The following is an 18,330-nucleotide window of genomic DNA, read 5'->3' on the forward strand; positions in this document are numbered from 1 at the left end:
ACTCGCTCCTTCAGACATCTGCATTTCTGTTATTGGCCTCAGTGCCGCTGTCACTTCTTCATTTTAGACATCTGAATCATCTTTAACCCTTTCTCCCTTAAGTCCTCTCATAAGCAGTTGTCACATTTTACTCGGTTTTCATCTGTCCATTATTTCTTCTGTTATTCTTCCCAGACTTGGACCATTGCAACACCTGCTTCCCTGGTATTTTGCCTTAGCACTTTATCTTTCTGCTGTGTCTCACACATTAGTTCAGAAATCTTTATTGTCCTTTCCTACCTGATGAGTGAACTTAGCCTTAGAGTCATGACTTTTACAGTGGTCCCCATCTACCTTTCTCACATCATAGTCCCCTTCTCCATTTCATGAATGCAAATGATCCATAATTTTCAAAATTTGTCTTTATTAATGTTTTTTCTTTTTTTTTTTAATTTTTTAAATGTTTTTTTTTTAAATTTATTTCTGAGAGAGAGAGAGAGAGACAGCATGAGCAGGGGAGGGTCAGAGAGAGAGGGAGACACAGAATCAGAAGCAGGCTCCAAGCTCTGAGCTAGCTGTCAGCACAGAGCCTGATGCGGGGCTCGAACCCACAAACCGTGAGATCATGACCTGAACTGAAATCAGACACTTAACCGACTGAGCCACGCAGGCGCCCCAAATGTTTTTTTTTTTCTTATTTCAACTCCCAGCCCCACTGATTTATAGATCTTCCAATTTTATATATCCATTAATGGTCAAGACAAATGCTATCACTTTTCCAAAATTAAACCTGAAAGTCTGGCTGGATATATATTATTTTAATTCCCTTGCTCTGGTTTTTTTGTAAATATCACTTACTTTCTACTATATACTGATTTGTACAGATATTTATACCCCCTATGCACATACGCTACTGAGCAGCAGTCTCTATGAAAATAGGATTACTGTCTAATGCATTTTTTTCTCCCACAGCACAAAATTGAGTGCCTTGTACATTACAGGCACTCGAATATTTGTTTGAATGAGTAAGCATTTGTTGTATAAATACTTATCTCTTGGTCAGTCATCTTGAGATTTAGAATAGAGGATAGCTGACTTCAAGAAGTAGAAAAGAGGGATTGGTTTGGGTCAAGGAATGCAGTTACCTTCACTGAGTAAAAAATAAAAATAAAAAAGTAGTTTTATAACTATGTAAATACAAATATTGCAAAATATTTTCTGGTACCTGATATTTTGTATTTCTATATAAAATAAACTGTGTGGAAATAGATTGGTTATGCATCAGTTATGATGAGTCTGCCCTGAAGTCTGGTTGCAGGCCTCTCCAGCTATTTTCATACAAGTCCTGAAGTCACAGTCTTGCAGAGGCCAAATCCGGCAGTCTAGTGATAGGATTATTTAATCTAAAAATCTGCGAATTCAGTACGAAGCCAGCATATGCCCCAGGAGGTTTCCTGTCAAACAGAAATTTGGCTAATCTCTCTCAGTTTGCCAGAAGAGTGCCTTTTAGAAGGGAATAAGATGTTTTCTTTTTATTCTACCTTGATGTGCATCACGATGTCTACTATAAGAAAGTGGATCTATGCTAAAGGGACAGTAGGCAAACAGTAAAAAGTAAATGAGAAATGAAGATACAGGCATTACATCATAACCTAAGAGACTGTTGGGCTGGGAAACAGGAAGTAATAACAGATTGCTATAAGAGACCAAAAACATACATCCTTACCTCTAGAAATCCATTGCTCCTTAAAATGTTCAAACTTAATTATTCTGTAATTAATGCTCCTTGACCCACTAAAATTGGTAAGGGCCACATGTAACAACATTGTACTCTTTGACCACATTTTACCCTCTAGGATTCCCTACAGCCAAAGTCACAGGTATCTTCCTGTGGCACACGTGCCTTGGTTAAGGTTAGAACCTACTCAGGGGGCAGGTGATAGGGAAAACTTATTACAGGAGACTTGAGCTTGAATTCTTGTCGTGCCAGCTACTCACTGAATAAACTGTAGGCAAGTCAATGTGTCTGTACCAATTTTCTTCATCCCTACAATTTGGATGAGTTTTCCTTTCAGGGTTCATTGTTAGATTGTTCGTGCTTTAATTGTATGCCACAGTGGTTGACACAAAATACGGAGTGAATGAATAATAATAACAATAATCAGTAGTGGTATATTTATTTTTATGAATGCTCTAGTGTGAAAAGGAGATTTTCAACTTCCACAGGCCATACATCTCTCTGTTCATTCAAGGAGTGATTTCATATCCTTTAGAATTCTTACTGGATTGGCAGGAAGTGAACATATTATGGAGACCCTTATAGACCACTAACACAGCTTGTGTATTTGATACTTTATTTAGGCAATGATACCAGTTAGGGTAATAGGTAGTTTGTCCAAGTTAATAATCATAATGGGACTTGAGCCAGTAGAGATGTGGCAGCATTCCCACACACCCAGATTCTCTCCAAATGTAGGTTTGAATGTCAGAGTGAGTAGGTGGAAGAGGGGGGAAAAAAATCAGCTAATGAATGGTCTTACAAGAATTGGCTTTCGGTTTGTATTTCTCTAATGTGTCTTGGCAAATGTGTGGTCCAGAGTCAGGCAAGTGACCTTTCTCGAGCAGATCACCTACACACTTTGCAGGCATACAATTTCTCTAAATCAGTAGGAGGTCATACTAGTTTCAGCTTGCTGTCAGATTTGCAGAATATTTAGTTGCTTCTCTGATTCTGTATCAGTGGCTAGATCTGTAGACATTTATTTAAGAAGGTATTTAACTAAATATATCAAAGACTTAAAAAGAAAATATGTCCTTCACACACTTAAATTCTAGATGATGATAGATTGTATATGTTACTTAAAATTTACCGAAAATAGAAGGTAGTTCTGATATGTGTACATGCCGTATATTTGAAAGCCACAGAAGTTAAGAACTACGGGAAATAATGCTAGAATTTATTGAAGAGTCCTTTATACAGGGAGATGATCTTAAAATTTGGGTTGCATTTGTAAATATGGAGAATCTGGGGAAAACATTCTGATAGGAAGGAATTAAGCAAAATAATAGGCTGGAATTAGCTGTTCCAGTGAAACTTAGATTGAAGTAAGTGTACAGAATTTTTTTAGTTTCTGTTAGTTGAAACTTAATTAGTTAGTTGAAAAATAAGATAAAAGGCTTGGGTTTTTGTCATATAGGTCAACGGTTCTTAGAGTTTTGAATAAGAATCATCTAGAAGACGACTTAAAGTTTCTTAGGCCTTATTTGTAAATAGTCTCATTCAATCAGTTGGGGAAGGATAGAATATTCTGCATTTTAACTAACCCAATATTGGCATCCCTAGGTTTCTTTTTAAAAGTTTTTAATGTTTTATTTACTTTTGAGACAGAGAGAGACAGAATATGAGCGGGGAAGGAGCAGAGAGAGAGGGAGACACAGAACCTTAAACAGGCTCCAGGTTCTGAGCTTTCAGCACAGAGCCCGATGCGGGGCTTGAACCCGTGAACTATGAGTTCGTGAACTTTAGCCGAAGTCGGATGCCCAGCCGACTGAGCCACCCAAGTGCCCCAACATCCCTAGGTTTCTGATGCACATAGTTCATTATTCACATTTTCAGTGTCACTGGTTGCCAAGGAATATTAAAATATTTTTTCTAGGAAACTAGGTTTTTGTATTAATGTATTCATAACAAAATAAAGTCATTAAAGCATGGTTTAACAAAGCAAAGAGGTAAGGGGCACAGGGTCAGTCAGGGAGACATGACAAGAGTCCAAAAGTCAAGAGGATCAGTGCTGGTTTTCGTTAGTATAACTGGTTTTGGAAAGGAAGAGGTGGGTGGGAGATCTTTAAGGAATACAGAGCTAACAGGGTCCAGGCACGTGTTAGCTTCCTAAGGCAAGGATGGTGTGTCCTAACCCCAGGAGATAATAAACTCCTTGAGGGTAGCAACTGAATCTTGCTCATTTTTATGACCCCAGCTCAGTACAGCTTGCAGCAAATAGTGCGTTCCCGAGATTTGTTCAGTTGCTAGATGAAACTGTCACCTAATGTATGCAGAGTCAAAAGGAATCTATCTCTTTGTACTTCTACTTTTAAAAACATTTTAGACATTGTTGCTGACTGGCTTTACATGGCCTTTGGACTTCCAAAAGAAGTACCTATTTCATTGTTTGGTGACAACTGAAAGTTAAATAATTAAAAATTCTTCAAAATGTAAAAAGTAATAAAAATACTTTGTACTTTTTTTCCCACAAGTACACAGCAGGGAAGTTACACCAAATCAGATGTAGCCACAGAATTGTAGAAAATTGTTATTTGTGGAAATATACTTCCATTAGACACTATGACAGTTTCTTTTTTCAAATAAAATTTTCTATATAATATAGGAATTCTAGTGGGAAACAATACATCATGATGAAATATTTAATGTATTGAGCACAAAAAATTTATTCTTCTAAAGAATTACTGTTTACAAATCTGAGCCCTTCCAAATTATGCAAAAAATGTGACTGAATTCATACATTTTCTCTCCTCTAACTCTTTAAACATCAAAAGGGGCCATCTTCAAAATCCAAATGTTTCTCCAGCCTTCTGCAGGATATCACAAAACTTCCTGGCAGTGACTTTTAAACAAGTTGAGAAGTTTTATAAGATAAAAATATTTTTTCAGTTGACTTGACAACCATGTACGATGTTAGTGGAGAGTTTATTTGCCCAAGGCTCTTTGTCAAAATGAATTTAAACTGAGATTATTAAAATGTAGCTCAGTTGCAGGGTGTAAGGAGAGGTGTTGCTCATGTCTTACTTCAAGAATGTTCTCCATACAATGCACTTGACTTGGTTTTAGAACTATATACCTAGAGGTGCATTTGTTTTTTTGTTTTTTTTTAATGTTTATTTCTTTTTGAGAGCAAGACAGAGCGTGAGTAGGGAAGGAGTAGATCGAGAGGGAGAAGCAGCATCTGAAGAAGGCTCCAGGCTCTGAGCTATCAGCACACAGCCCGATACAGGGCTAGAACTCACAAACCGTGAGATCATGACCTGAGCCAAAGTCTGACGCTTAACCGACTGAGCCACCCAGGCGCCCCCTAGAGGTGCATTTCTGCTAACAGACAGGAGAAGTTTAAAATTACTCAGAAAACAAAAAAGATTATAGGCATAAATGGAGAGTCCTGATTCAGAAAGAGAAGCACTATAGTTTGGTTGTTTGGAGATCTCTCTGACCGTCAGAGAGCCTGGGTCTAAGTCCCATCGCCCCCGTTAACCTCAGCACCTCCCACATCTACAGAATAGAAGTCATAATAACAGATACTTTATGGGGCTATTGTGAGGATTAACTGATATCATCATTGGAAATGATTAATACAGTGACTGGTACAGATAAAGGTTCCCAATTATTTGTTTTCTTTCAAATCTGTAAAATTGCAACTAAGCAGAATTCCCTGATTGTTCCAGATATGTGATTAAAAAAAAAAAAAAAAAAAAGCCCTCTCCCAACTTTTTTCTTTAGTGATAATCTTTTCTGTTACAAGTTAAATAGCTTTAGGAAAATTTAACTAATGGTAAACAATGCTTGAATCACTAGATCTCTCCATGGCTATAGCTAGTTTCTTACGTGAGAATCAGGATCCCAAAAGAATCATCTGGATGAGAGGTTATAATCTTCCCAATTTGGAAAATCACATTACAACACTGGGAAGACATCCAAATTGCTAACTCTTGGAAGCAAAACCTCTCCTTCTCTCAAATGGACACATTATTTAAGAAGTTTTATTGTTTCTGAAAAAGACCGGTTGCCTTTCAGGAAAAATAGCATTGGTTTGAAAGACGGTGCCACCACACATGGAAGAGTGGAGCATGTTGCACATGGCAAGTGGCAGTTGATAGAACAGGGTCACCCGGCAACGTGTGCAGCAGCAGAATCCATCCCTGGTGGTGGTGACCCTGGCAAGGAAGGGTTGCATCAAGGCCATACGGTTAGAAATGCATTAAGGCATTTTAATCAATTAGTGAGATTCTGCCTTATCTGCATTTTCTTATTTTAGTTAGTTAACCTCCAAGCAAAGTAAATTCTTACTGTTATTCTTTACTTAGTTTTCCTTAAAGTCAACATCTTTTACCAAAGTTCTCAAAGACAACATATTGCATTTAATGATATTTTTATCTCTGTGCCTTTTGACAAGTTAGAAGAATAAGATATCTCAGATGTGTTGCCCCAAGGAAAAGAATAATTATGGGTTCCTACTATATTCTATACACTGGGTCCGGCATTTGACATCATCCTCATGTGATTTTCTTAACCATCAGTTAGGAAAGTATATTTAATAAGTGAGGAAACTGAGGCACATTTATTTCTTTATTATTACTTACTTTCATCTAGTCCTCTGAATTAGGGGGAGAAAGACACAGATTTCAAATCTCTTTCAACTTCAACATCTTTCACCCTACCTCCCAGCAACTAGAGTGGTCTATAACTACTCTACCTCGGCTCTCACTTTTCCTCTTTATCATCAAAGTATGAAAACACTTATCTTCCTCTTCTCTGTCAGTCATCCTATTAAATGTGTTGATACAGAACCTATTTAAAGGCGTTAATTAGAATGAGAAAGAAAAGTATGGTTCAACATGGAGCTGAATTTTTCTCACACTGAAATGTGGAAAATGATATTCAATAAAGTATTTTCAGTTTTATTAGTCTTCAAAGTTAGCAAACAGTGAATTCGTAATTTAGTTTTCTTAACTCATAAATTAATTACTCCACCCATATCATTTTCTTCTTTCAAAAACATTAAATACGACAATTTTAACTCAAACTTTTAATATATCTCAATGAAAAAGTAGTTTGTCTTGAAACATTTTATTTTGATTTGAGAAAACATAGTCTAGTTGTGATTTCCCTTCCCAGCTTCTATAATAATTCTTTTTATAGCATTTATATATATAATAGAGATATTCTTATTACTCCCTATTTTTATTATGAAAGACTATTTTAGTATCTACATACACAATAAGAAAAGGGAACGCTTGACTGTCCTGCCATCATTGCAGACTCAGCCTGGAGAAAAACAAATTTCTACTCTTCAATTTCTTCAGTATAAACCTTCACTATGAAAATTTGGTGGATATTATATGAAAGTGTTCCTGAAATATAAGTGATTCTCCATGGTGACCTGATTTAGCATTTACATATGGATTCTAGAAAATGATTCCAGTATGCCAGGAGTTCAGAGAGATGGGCCATTTCCTACCCTCAAGAAGTTGCAGCGTTAGCCAGAAGTAAAAACATATAATGCAATGTTACCAATGCTACAGCACTGTGGTTCACAGAATCCTGTGGTAGGACATAGATACACATAGGTGAGATGGAAAGAAAACCTCAAGAAGGTCATCGACAGTAACCTTGAAGATTAAGTAGAATTTATCCAGGCAAAGACATTGAAGGGTAAGCACTTTGGACAGGCCAGGAGAGAGAATGGAATTCTTAGATGCCAAGTATATAATGGTCAGCCACATGATTCCAGAGCCAGCCTCTTCAGTTCAGACGTCCCCACTTTCCACCTTCTCACTGTATAACCTTGGGAAAGTTCATTCTCATCAGCAAAATTCGTGTTATACTAGTCCCTGCCTCGTAGAATGATTTAATGCAGGCTTATAACCCCTTGGTATGGTGTATGACACACAAAAAATTCTAAATAACAGTTAATTGTGAAAGAGTAAGAAACGACATACTGTTGGGGAAACTAGAAATCATTCGCTGAAAAGAAAATGCTGTAAAGGACTTAGAAGAAGATAAAGAGACTTTGTACTATGTTGAAGAGCTGAAAAGTACCATATAGGTTATGGGGAGGCCGACTGTATTTTAAACGAACTTCCCTGGGGCAGAGTAGGAGGAGAACCAGGGAGAATGTTGGTAAAGATTAGAGGCACGAACCAGGTAATGACATAATTGTCGAGACTAAATACTTAATAACCCTTTTTAATAGTAACAAAGGAATTGAAAGGAAGTGAGAGTTGAGACAGATATTTAGGAAGTAGCACTGGCACGACTCACTGTCTGACACTTAGTAAAATAAAATAGTCTGGGTGGCAATCTGAGAGAAGAGATAAAAGACCTGAAGATTCTTGATTTGGCAGACTGGGTGGCTAGAGAATACATGAACGAGAGAATCCAGGAGTAAATAAAGGTTTGAAAGAGAAAATAATGAGGGCAGTGTCTAGACGTATTGAATTTAATATTCTTCTAGAACATCCATTTGGAGGTAAGTCAGATTTTTCAGAGTTTCAACTTGAAGCAATAGATTCAAGATTCACTAGGCGAAGTAAAGATGGCCAGGAATGTGAAGGTTTCTCAGGGACAGCTTGTGTTATATGATGAATGGAAGAAAGTCTAATGAAGCAGATGGGGAAAATAATAGTTTTAATGTGGTTTCAGATATGTTAAAAGGTATGAATAAAGGATTTCCAGGCAAGAGCAAGAATTTGATGTGGTTCAATAGAAACATTCTACTGCTATGTGTTTCATACATACTGTTCTGAAAAGTTTCCCTGTTGACCGTTTGGATATAGGTGACTAAACATGTTATTTACTAGATTCATTGGGAAATGCATTTCCCTCAATAAAAATATTTACCTTTAATCTAGATAACAAAATTAAAAAAAAATCAATCTGAAATCTAATTTTATTTTGATTTTTAAAATTATTTTATCTCCTATTATTTATCTATTTATACCAGTATTTATCTGTTATTTAACTGCCTTTTTGAAACATTAAGATATATTTACCTAATGTAATTTTTTATTTTAATTATATTCTGAATCAGCATGGGCATTAATCATGACAATGACCACCCATCATGTGCTGATGGTCTTCATATCATGTCTGGTGAATGGATTAAAGGACAAAATCTTGGTGATGTTTCATGGTCCCGATGTAGCAAGGAAGATTTGGAAAGATTTCTAAGGTACTGAGGTCATTTACTGTTGTTTCGTTGTCAATGTTTACGTGTGCCTGCTTTCTCTGCCGACCAAGAAGGGTGGCACAGTAGAGTGGAAAGGACACCCCATTAGGGATCGAGGCACTCAGTACGAATGCCGGCCCCTTCCACTGACTCAGGGAGTGTGAATTGGAACATATTATTTAACCCATCTGCTTCTTAGTTTCCACATTTTCTAATAAAAGAATGAGCAAGATGATTTGTAAGGTTGGAAAATTATCTCTCACAGTGTTTCATTACCTCTTCAAAATTTCCCAGTGGAAATATTCTCATTGCTCTTCACACAGCACATCTGTTATCACAAAGAACCTCTTTAACAAAAGTTCCACCCTTCCATTATGATACTTCTGAGCTCTGGACTTTTTTCATGAATACATCATTTTCACCATTATAATAGTGTTCTCTTGCTCTTCTTTCCCACCTTCAGCAGCAGGGACGGTTTCTGTCTGCTTGGAAAAAGAAGTGAAAAATATTATTATTGTTTGACTTTTCATTTTAAATCCCTCCTTCTTTACTTATCTCTTTGGTAGATAAAGGAACAGCAGAAACACTATGCGATACACAAAGCAGTTAGTTAGTGAGAGACGCTTAAAGTATCCAAAAGTCTCACTAAGAAATATAGGAACATTGAGCTAGTTAAATTCACGATACAGATAAGTTTTACCCCTTTTTCCATACTATTTAAATTGGCAAGCCTATTTTTTCTCTTAAGTGAATATTAAAATCTATCAAAATATACTGTTTATTACATTATCATAACTCTGGTGTGAAATATGTGTAGTACATTCTGTGATCTTTGTCATGATAGTGTAGAGACCAGTACACAGAATCTGTAATATTTGAACACATCACCTCTCTGTAGCAGTCGCCCTTCAATAATTCCTAAGGAACATGTATGATTTTGTGTGGCTGCCTTCTCGAGAATGAGAACCCTGGTAAAATTAAATGTCACCTCATAAATGGAAGTTGTATTACAATGTCAAGTACAAAAATATCTGCACTTACTCACTTGACAGTACCTTCCATATATTCTTTGAGTCCCCGAATATAATTCATTTCTTACCTTGACACATTGCCTTCAGGCAAGTTACTCTCTGAGTCTGAGCTCCTTAATCTCACAAATATGCAAAGTCAGAACCATCTCACCGTGTTACATAGACTAGGTGAGTCAGTCCATATGAAAGACCTTTATAAACCAAATAACTCATCATCTTCAATATTATTATTAGGATTATCTTATGTCGTTGCACATAAACAAGTCTCACAAATGGAGTGATTTCTTTGAGTATTCAGTAGAAGAATTTATAAATAAAAGTAAGAACATATTTTTAACATCCTAAAAATGTTTCCTGTTGCTATTTTTTTTTTTTACACTAAATTCAAAATGTCACACCTATCTGCATATTGCCAGGTCAAAGGCCAGTAGCTGCTTGCTACAGACAAACCCCCAGAGCGTCAATTCCATGATGGTTCCCTCCAAGTTGCCAGGGATGACCTACACTGCTGACGAGCAATGTCAGATTCTCTTTGGGCCATTGGCTTCCTTTTGTCAAGAGATGCAGGTAAGGGTTGTGTCCAGGTGCAGTTTTTCATGTGTATATTCACCTTCATTATTGAGAACTATTGCTTGGAGGTGGGGAAGATGACTTCATTTTAGAGCGTGCAGCTCTTTGGAGAGCATCCCAATCTTGGAAAGAAGGATTTTCTAAGAAAAGGTTACTTCATTTTTTCCTGCTGGCACCTTGGAAGTGATAGAAATACGGTGTGGGCATTTAATCTGAGTCAGGAAGGAATGACCCCAGAATTTCAACTTCAAATATGGCACCGAAATCAAGGAAGGATTTATATTGTGCCAGTTCAGTGCTTCTCTTTTAAATCTTTTACTTTCATACGTGGTAGGTAACTGGGGGAACCTGTAAGGAAAAGGGTATATGAACATGTAATTATGGAGGAAGAGTTGTATCTTCTAACCCTGAAAATAAAATGTTAAAAATATATTCTAGAACAAAAACCAGAGTAGATTTTTAAATAGTTAAACTGAAGGAAAGGGGTAAATATATATGATAAGCCTTGTCTATGTGTTTATTACTCAGACAGGCCGCTTGTACCAGTCTAGAAAATAGGAAGTCTAAAAGACTAAGCAAAATGACCTTCCTAACTGATAGAAGAATTTTAGCTCTTCTTCCTTTCCTTTCTTTCTTTTCTTTTTTTTTTTTTTCTGCTGCCCACCCCTTAGCTGCTCACCCCTTCACATCTCTTGCCAACACACACGCGTGCACACACGCACTTTGTATTGCAGGAATAAACCATTAGTTGTGCTTAGAGAGAATTGGTAGCTGTATTTCATTCTACCTAAGTTTCTGTGATTGCAAAGGAATTTGGCCTTGTTGAAGATAATGCTGATTTGGATTACTGGCAGCATAAGTAAAATCCATTGTAAGTCAAAGGGTATATGGCATTATGACATTTTTTTTTTCTACAAATAGTCTATTGTCAAATTAGTTTCCACATAACACTCAGTGCTCATCCCCAAAAGTGTCCTCCTCAATGCCCATCCCACCTCCCCCCCACATCCATCAGTCCTCAGTTTTTGTCAGCATTCAAGAGTCTCTCATGGTTTGCCTCTCTCCCTTTCCCACCATTTCCGCCCTTCGTCTCCCCCTTGTTCCTCCGTCAAGTTCCTCCTAATCCTCCTATACGTGCAAACATATGATATTTGGGCATTATGACATATTTTATTCTCTCCCTTCTTTGTAGTTCTTATGAAAGGAGTTGTTCATTTACTATTTTCTTCTCAACCACTCCCCACACTAGCGTGTGAACTCCATGAAGGCAGAAAATGTTTCTAAAGCATCTAGCCCGTGGCTGGCATATGGTAGACACCCAGTGAATATTTGACTTAAGATTAAAATGAGTGGATGTATGAAGGAGTTGGAGCTGCATTAAATGTGACTTGTCAAAAGATGCACAGACTGTGATACCCATCTGGCAGTAGTGGAGCTCAAAAGGGAACAGCTGGCGTAGGTGTGTGATTGTGACCCGGATCCTAAGGGTTTACATGCGGCACAGCTATGGGTCCTTGGAACTCAGCATCAGGTGTGATCAATACAGCAGTAGGAGCTTGGCTTTGCACAGTCTGTCGTTGATACCTCCCTGACCTCATCTGCCAACCTTCTTGTTCACTCTGCTCTCATTCAGGGCCTTTAGACAATCAAAAAAGTGGGTTACGGTCTTTCTTAAATTTTCCTGGCAAACTGAGTATTTTCAGGTCCTACCTTCACCTGTTTAAATTAGCATTCCTTTGGAAAATTGACTAGGCTGTTTATGGTTACCATTGGAGAAATACATGGGAGGAAGTTTCAATTCATGTGGTGGAGAATTGATAGAGCTGATATATGGAAGACTTGCATGTTCTGTAAAGTGCCCCAGGTGTTAGACAGGCTCCATAAATCATCAAACAAAAACATGATTTTGGTAAATTTTACATTATTTTGTAAACATTATCTTTAAAAGCTTTTAGAATTTATTTTATATTGAAGTTGGTTAAATTTTACTGATAACCGTTCTACAGTATTTACGACTCTAAAATGCCTGCTGCTTCACACATAAATCATTTATACTTCTGATCTAATTTGATTCCCATAAAAACTAACATAGTTGTTGTTCAGTCCTGTTTTACAGATCAACAGTTTGAGGCCCATATAAATTAAGTAACTCAATTAAGTTCTTATATCTATCAAGATGGAGGGTTAGGTGCAAATCCAAGCAATGCAGGACATTGTAACAGCTCTGCTTTAATGCCTCTTAGGGAACTCAGACTTCTTTATGGGTTAAAATCATAGATCAGATCACGTGTTTAAACTGAATTCATTTCTTCTGCTATAGCACCTATATCATCAAGAATAGGAAATATCTTAATTGCTTTATTTTATTTTTCTAAGCTATTTGCTCTATTTATATTTTATTTCTCACTATAACCTACCTGCACGGCTTTTTTTTCATCTTTGTAAGTATTTATTATAGGATTTTAAGTCTATGTGTCTCATTATCCTACAATGTTGCTTCGTTTTGAACTGGGTATTTTGCACATCAAATTAAGTTTTAAATTTAGGTATTCAGAAATGTTTTCCTTTTTATATACTCAAGCTTTATACGTGTGACACTTTTATTTATAAACTCAGTTTTTTCTTTATTTCTATCTGTGTGTAATATCTGTTAAAATTGTTTTTAAAATAATACCAAAAAGAATTGAACTGCTGTGGTAGCCAAGGAAAAGCAATACCTCTGAGTCAAGATTTTATTGGAGAGCAGTCGCTGGAGGGGCGTGGACCCAGTCTTTAACAATGGTTCTGCGTCTTATTAGTCATGCAGCCTTAGTCAAAACTTTTTTCTCTTTAAAACACCTGTACAGAACAAGAAGTTGGGCTCTGTTAGAGCTAAGAGAATGGACTTCTGTGATTCTCAAATAGTTTTCTGATACAACTATTGAAAATCATCTTTTCAATTCCAAATTAGTGCAAAGTGTAGTAACTCTATAAATAGTGCCATGAAGAGTTGATTTACAAATTCAGTTACTGATTTGACATTTATTAAATTCCTACTACTTTTCAAACACAGTTCTGTACACTAATAATAGAGCAGGAAATGAAGAAGACCTCCTGCCTCATGGAGCTTACATTCTTGTTCCAAAAAAAGGCAAAAGGTTAAAAAAATTTTATTTTTGTGAGAAAGAGAGAGAGAGAGAGAGAGAAAGAATCCCAAACCGCTCCACACTTAGCCCAATGTGGGGCTTGATCCCATGACCCTGGGCTCATGACCTGAGCCAAAATCAAGAGTCAGACGCTCCAATGACTGAGCCACCCAGGTGCTCCTAGGCAGAAACATGTATAAATACATTTTAGCAAATAAATTTATTTCGTGTCTGTTGGTAATAAGTGTTTTAGAGAAATGTAAACCCAGGTAAGAAGGATCAAGAGTAAAAACCAGGGATGAGCGGGTGGGGATGATGTTATTTTATATAGGGTAGTCTGGGAAGGCCTCCTGGAGAAGGTGATATTTATTTAGAGATCTGAAGACAGAGCAAGCCATGCATTTATCTTAGGAGGACTATGGGAAGAGAGAAAAAGAAAGCAGAACGCTTGCCCTGGAATGGAATTTTAGTCATGTTTTTAAGTTTAAGATGCTCATTAGACATCCAGGTAGAGTTGGGAGTAGGCTCAGGATAGATATTCATGTGGAAATGTCAACAACTAGGTGATAATGAAGATGAGATACTAAATGATCACAACAGGAAAGGAGGTAGATAGAAATGAGAAAGTTCTGAGTCGGAGAAGTTGATGGCTACCATATTTGGAGATGAGGCACATAAGAAGAAAAGCGACAATTAAAACTTTGAAGACGTCCGTTGGTAGGAATAGAACAGAGAGAAAATAAGATCATGGAGGCTCAGTGAAGACATTTTTCAAAGTTAAAATGATTAGCAGTTCCAAAAGCAGAAGATGGGAGGGGAGTAAAAGGAAGTCTGAAAATATGCAATTCATTTGTTTTTCCCACAGGATCTGGTACCGTTAGTTGGAGCTCTCTGGAAATCCCTGAACATATAATTTTAATAACTTAAAAATATAAGGGAAATAGTTGTAAGTGTATGATACTGGATACTGGATACACACACATATACCTTGAAGTGGATACAGTCAGTTGTAAATAAGTATCACGCAGTAGGAGTATGGATTTATACCAACTTTTCAACCTGTGTGTCTGTGGTAGAATCCTAGAAACAAGAGCACTGGCCCATAGTGTTTGAATTAGTTAGGAAGTATGATTTTCCGTACTTGTAAACAGATAGTTATACACAAGCACTAAAGACTCCCATTACGTTTATGCTGATCTAATTAGTGATATAAATTTACCCTTAGGATAGTAACTTGCATCTGCAGAATGTTTAAAGGCATTAGGCATCTGCTGAGGCATAAAAGCAATGTTTAAAGGGTTGTGAAACAACTTGACCTCCAGCAGTACTAGCTCTGTCTTCTGACTTAATATGCTGACTTCTTGTTGGTACCTTTATGCCATCTGGCATCTCATGGCTGAGCCAGATCCAACAGCATCAAGTCATCCTAGTAGCTTCCTGAAATCACTTACCCTGGCTCAGAATTCAGAAGTATGAGTGTTTTCCCAAAAACAGTAAGGAATGGCTACATGAGAGTTGCATTTTTTTTTTTTTTTAGTTTATTTATTTTGAGAGAGAGAGCTAGTGTGGGCGCCAGTTGGGGAGGGTCACAGAGAGGGAGGAGAGAGAAAAAAATCCCAGGCAGGCTCCACACTGTCAGTGCAGAAACCCATGCGGAGCTCAAACTCACAAACCCTGAGAGCATGACCTGAGAGAAAGTGGGTTGATGAACCGACTGAACCACCCAGGTGCCCTGAGTTGCATTTTTTGAATAAGAGGAAGTGTGCTAAAAAAATTGAAGACCTCCAGGAAAATTAAGCTTCTGATTTTTGCTTTGGAGTAGGCACATTGTGAATTGATTGTGTATCCTGTCATATAGACAGCTTTGTACTCTCATCAAATCATGTGGTGACAAAAAAGTAACAAAAAAAGTTCTATGATCCAGTGAAGAGGCTGGCATTGAATGAGGTAACTTATGAAGAATTCTAGAAGACTGAGTCTCTGATTTGGCACTGTGAAATTTCAGAAGCAACAGGAATTTGGACTTAAAAAGGTATGGCATGAAATTGCCCTTGATGGCTAGTAATAATTGGGGCAACTAAGGGAGCCTTATTGATAAATGATATTGTCAACATTGACAAAGTTGTAAGTTTTAAATCCATCCTTCCTAATGAGATCAATAAAATTATAGTGGGTTAAAATTACCCAGAATTGATTCTAAATATTTTGCATCCTAATCTAAGTTGCATCTTCCCCTTTGGGCTTTAGCCCCACATAGGCTGTGAGCACCTGAGTTTCAGGACAGGTGCTCTTGACTGCATAATCCAGCTGTTTAATTTCTTTTCATACAATTCCTTTTTTCCTATGACTTTGTGTTGACACGGGCTTTTATTTTTTAAGTCCCCGTCTTTGTAAATTGCCCATCTACATTTTCACCCATTTTCTAGCGTTCTCTTTTTCTTGCCTAATTGCAGGATTTCTTTCTATAAACCAGGGGAAAATTCTTTATTACTTATCAGTAGTGTGTTATTTGTGTGTTAAGTTTTTTTTACACACTGCCCTTTGTCTTTTAATTTTGTGGTGGATGAATCCATCAAATCTTCCCATTACTCTTGTGTTTTTATTTTTTATTTGTTTCTTTGTTTTTCCATCTTACACACATTCTTCCCTACTTTAAAGAATTAACTAATTTAAAGAATTAATTTAAAAATTTTATTTAAAGAATTAAATCCCTGTATGGTACATTCGTTTCCTTTTAGCTTAAATATTTCTTTAGCACCAGAAACACTTTGGATTTGTTTTTTACTATTCATGCAGAGAATTTTTAAAAGACCACATTTATTATTTATGCCTATTTTTATCACATTGCAGTAAGATGAAATAGTGTATATGATGCCAGTTCTTTAACATGTACTCAAGTTTCCTGTTTAATGAAATACATGATAAATTTTAGGAATTGCCTTGTGTGCTTGAAAGTGTGTTCCTTAAAGGTCATTATTTGTCACCAGACCTTAGATGAAGCATATTAATAGTATTCAAAATATCTACTTGTTTGCTTATTTTGGTTTGTTCTCTGTCACTAACTGTTGGGCATGTATTCAAATACCCAACTCTAACTATTGATTTATTTATTTCTACCTGTAATTCTGTCAGATGTTTTATAACAATTGACATACACACATATGTATTAAAACCTTGGATTGTGAGTAGCTTGTTCTGTGAGTATTCCACCAGATGAGTAAACATTTCTAACAAATTTTAACTTGATAAATGAGCGATGTCTTGCAATACAAGTAATACGTGATGCTGAAAGTCACATGATCACAACTGAGCCAATGGTTCTTGAAATTCACTTTGATATACGAGTGCTTTGGATTGCAAGCATGTTTCAGGAGCGAGTTATACTCACAAACCAATGTTGAGTTATATTATTGGTATATACACACAGTTTTTCATCTGTTTGATCTGTTTTATCTTACCCATTTTTCTATGACTTGTGCTTTAAAATCTCTTTCGTCTGACATAAAAACTTCTATCCTGGCTAGTATTTTCCAAACCTATATCTTCAACCTTTCCAAATATAAATATAACTCTGCTTATGGATATAAATAGATATGTTCACTGGAGAAAAGCAGTAGCTAGATTTTATATTTTTCTGTTTAAATGAATGTAATAAGGTTTTTATGTATTTTTGTCAGCTAATTTAACATTTTTACATTTATTTAAATTTGTTTTATTGGGATTTTTATGTCAGCCTGTTTTATGTTAGTATTTCATATTTATATTCTACTTTTCCTCTTTTTCTCCTTTACCACTTTCTATTGGAAAAAACAAAATCTTCTCTGCATCCAATAGTTGTCCATTCTTTTTACATTTTTATGTATGTCAGTAATCAGTTTTTCTCTCATGGCAAAAAATATTCTACTGGTAGATAAACTATTCTCCTTATTACCTCATCTCTTAGTAAACATCTGGAATATTAGCTGTTGTGAGTAAGTCTACTCTGATTATTTGTGAATGATTATTTGTGTAGATGTGTTTTGTTCTGCAATATGAACTCATTAAGACATTATATATTAATACACTAATTTCTTCCAAACTGTACCACAACTGCTGTCTTCAGGAATCTAAAAAGACGACCAGCTTTTCACAGTTGCTTTAGCCATTTAGTGTCAGGCCTTGACTACAGCCACTGTCAGATCAAAGCTGCAAAGATGGTGAATGCAACTTGTACCAATTCCTTTCGCTCCCCTGAAAAATTCGCCTACCTTTATTTATTCTCCAAAACCACCAGGAAATTGTTTTTTTGTATTCTGTCCACAGTTTATGGTTGTGATCTCCAGGATGGTTGGTCTTTGGGGAACATTACAGAAGGAGAGTCTTTTTACCTTATATCTCTCTTTCATGCTAGGAACTTTGGGATCATAGTTCCTTTTCACTTTGTGTTATTTTCTTTTCTTTGAGGGCTTCATTATATACATACTGACAGTTCTCTTTTCTGTAATTTTTTTTTTTCACTCCTTAACTGTCTTTAACACTTTCTCACATGTTCTTTTGAGGAGTCCTTTGCAGCTTGGGGCTTCAGTTGCTGACTGGGCACGGACTGCATTTTTCTCCATGTCTGTACTCAAGTCTGCCACTAACTATCTTGAAGTAGGTGGAGTAGGGGAGGTAAAAGAGAAAACATCA

At 36.5% G+C, this 18,330-nt stretch overlaps 1 protein-coding gene across 4 annotated transcripts in view; it reads left to right on the top strand.

Moving 5' to 3' along the window:
* ADAMTS19 (ADAM metallopeptidase with thrombospondin type 1 motif 19) overlaps nucleotides 1–18,330 on the top strand; it is a 239,082-nt gene that overhangs the window by 117,992 nt on the left and 102,760 nt on the right. For all 4 annotated transcript variants that reach the window (XM_039236685.1, XM_039236682.1, XM_039236684.1 and 1 more), the window contains 2 exons: nucleotides 8,799–8,939; nucleotides 10,384–10,534. In XM_039236685.1, the coding sequence (XP_039092616.1) occupies nucleotides 8,799–8,939; nucleotides 10,384–10,534 (292 nt within the window). The remainder of the gene's footprint in view (nucleotides 1–8,798; nucleotides 8,940–10,383; nucleotides 10,535–18,330) is intronic.

This window comes from Hyaena hyaena, unplaced genomic scaffold, assembly GCF_003009895.1.
Source record: "Hyaena hyaena isolate Hyena2069 unplaced genomic scaffold, ASM300989v1 scaffold_115, whole genome shotgun sequence".
Taxonomy (NCBI): Eukaryota; Metazoa; Chordata; class Mammalia; order Carnivora; family Hyaenidae; genus Hyaena; species Hyaena hyaena.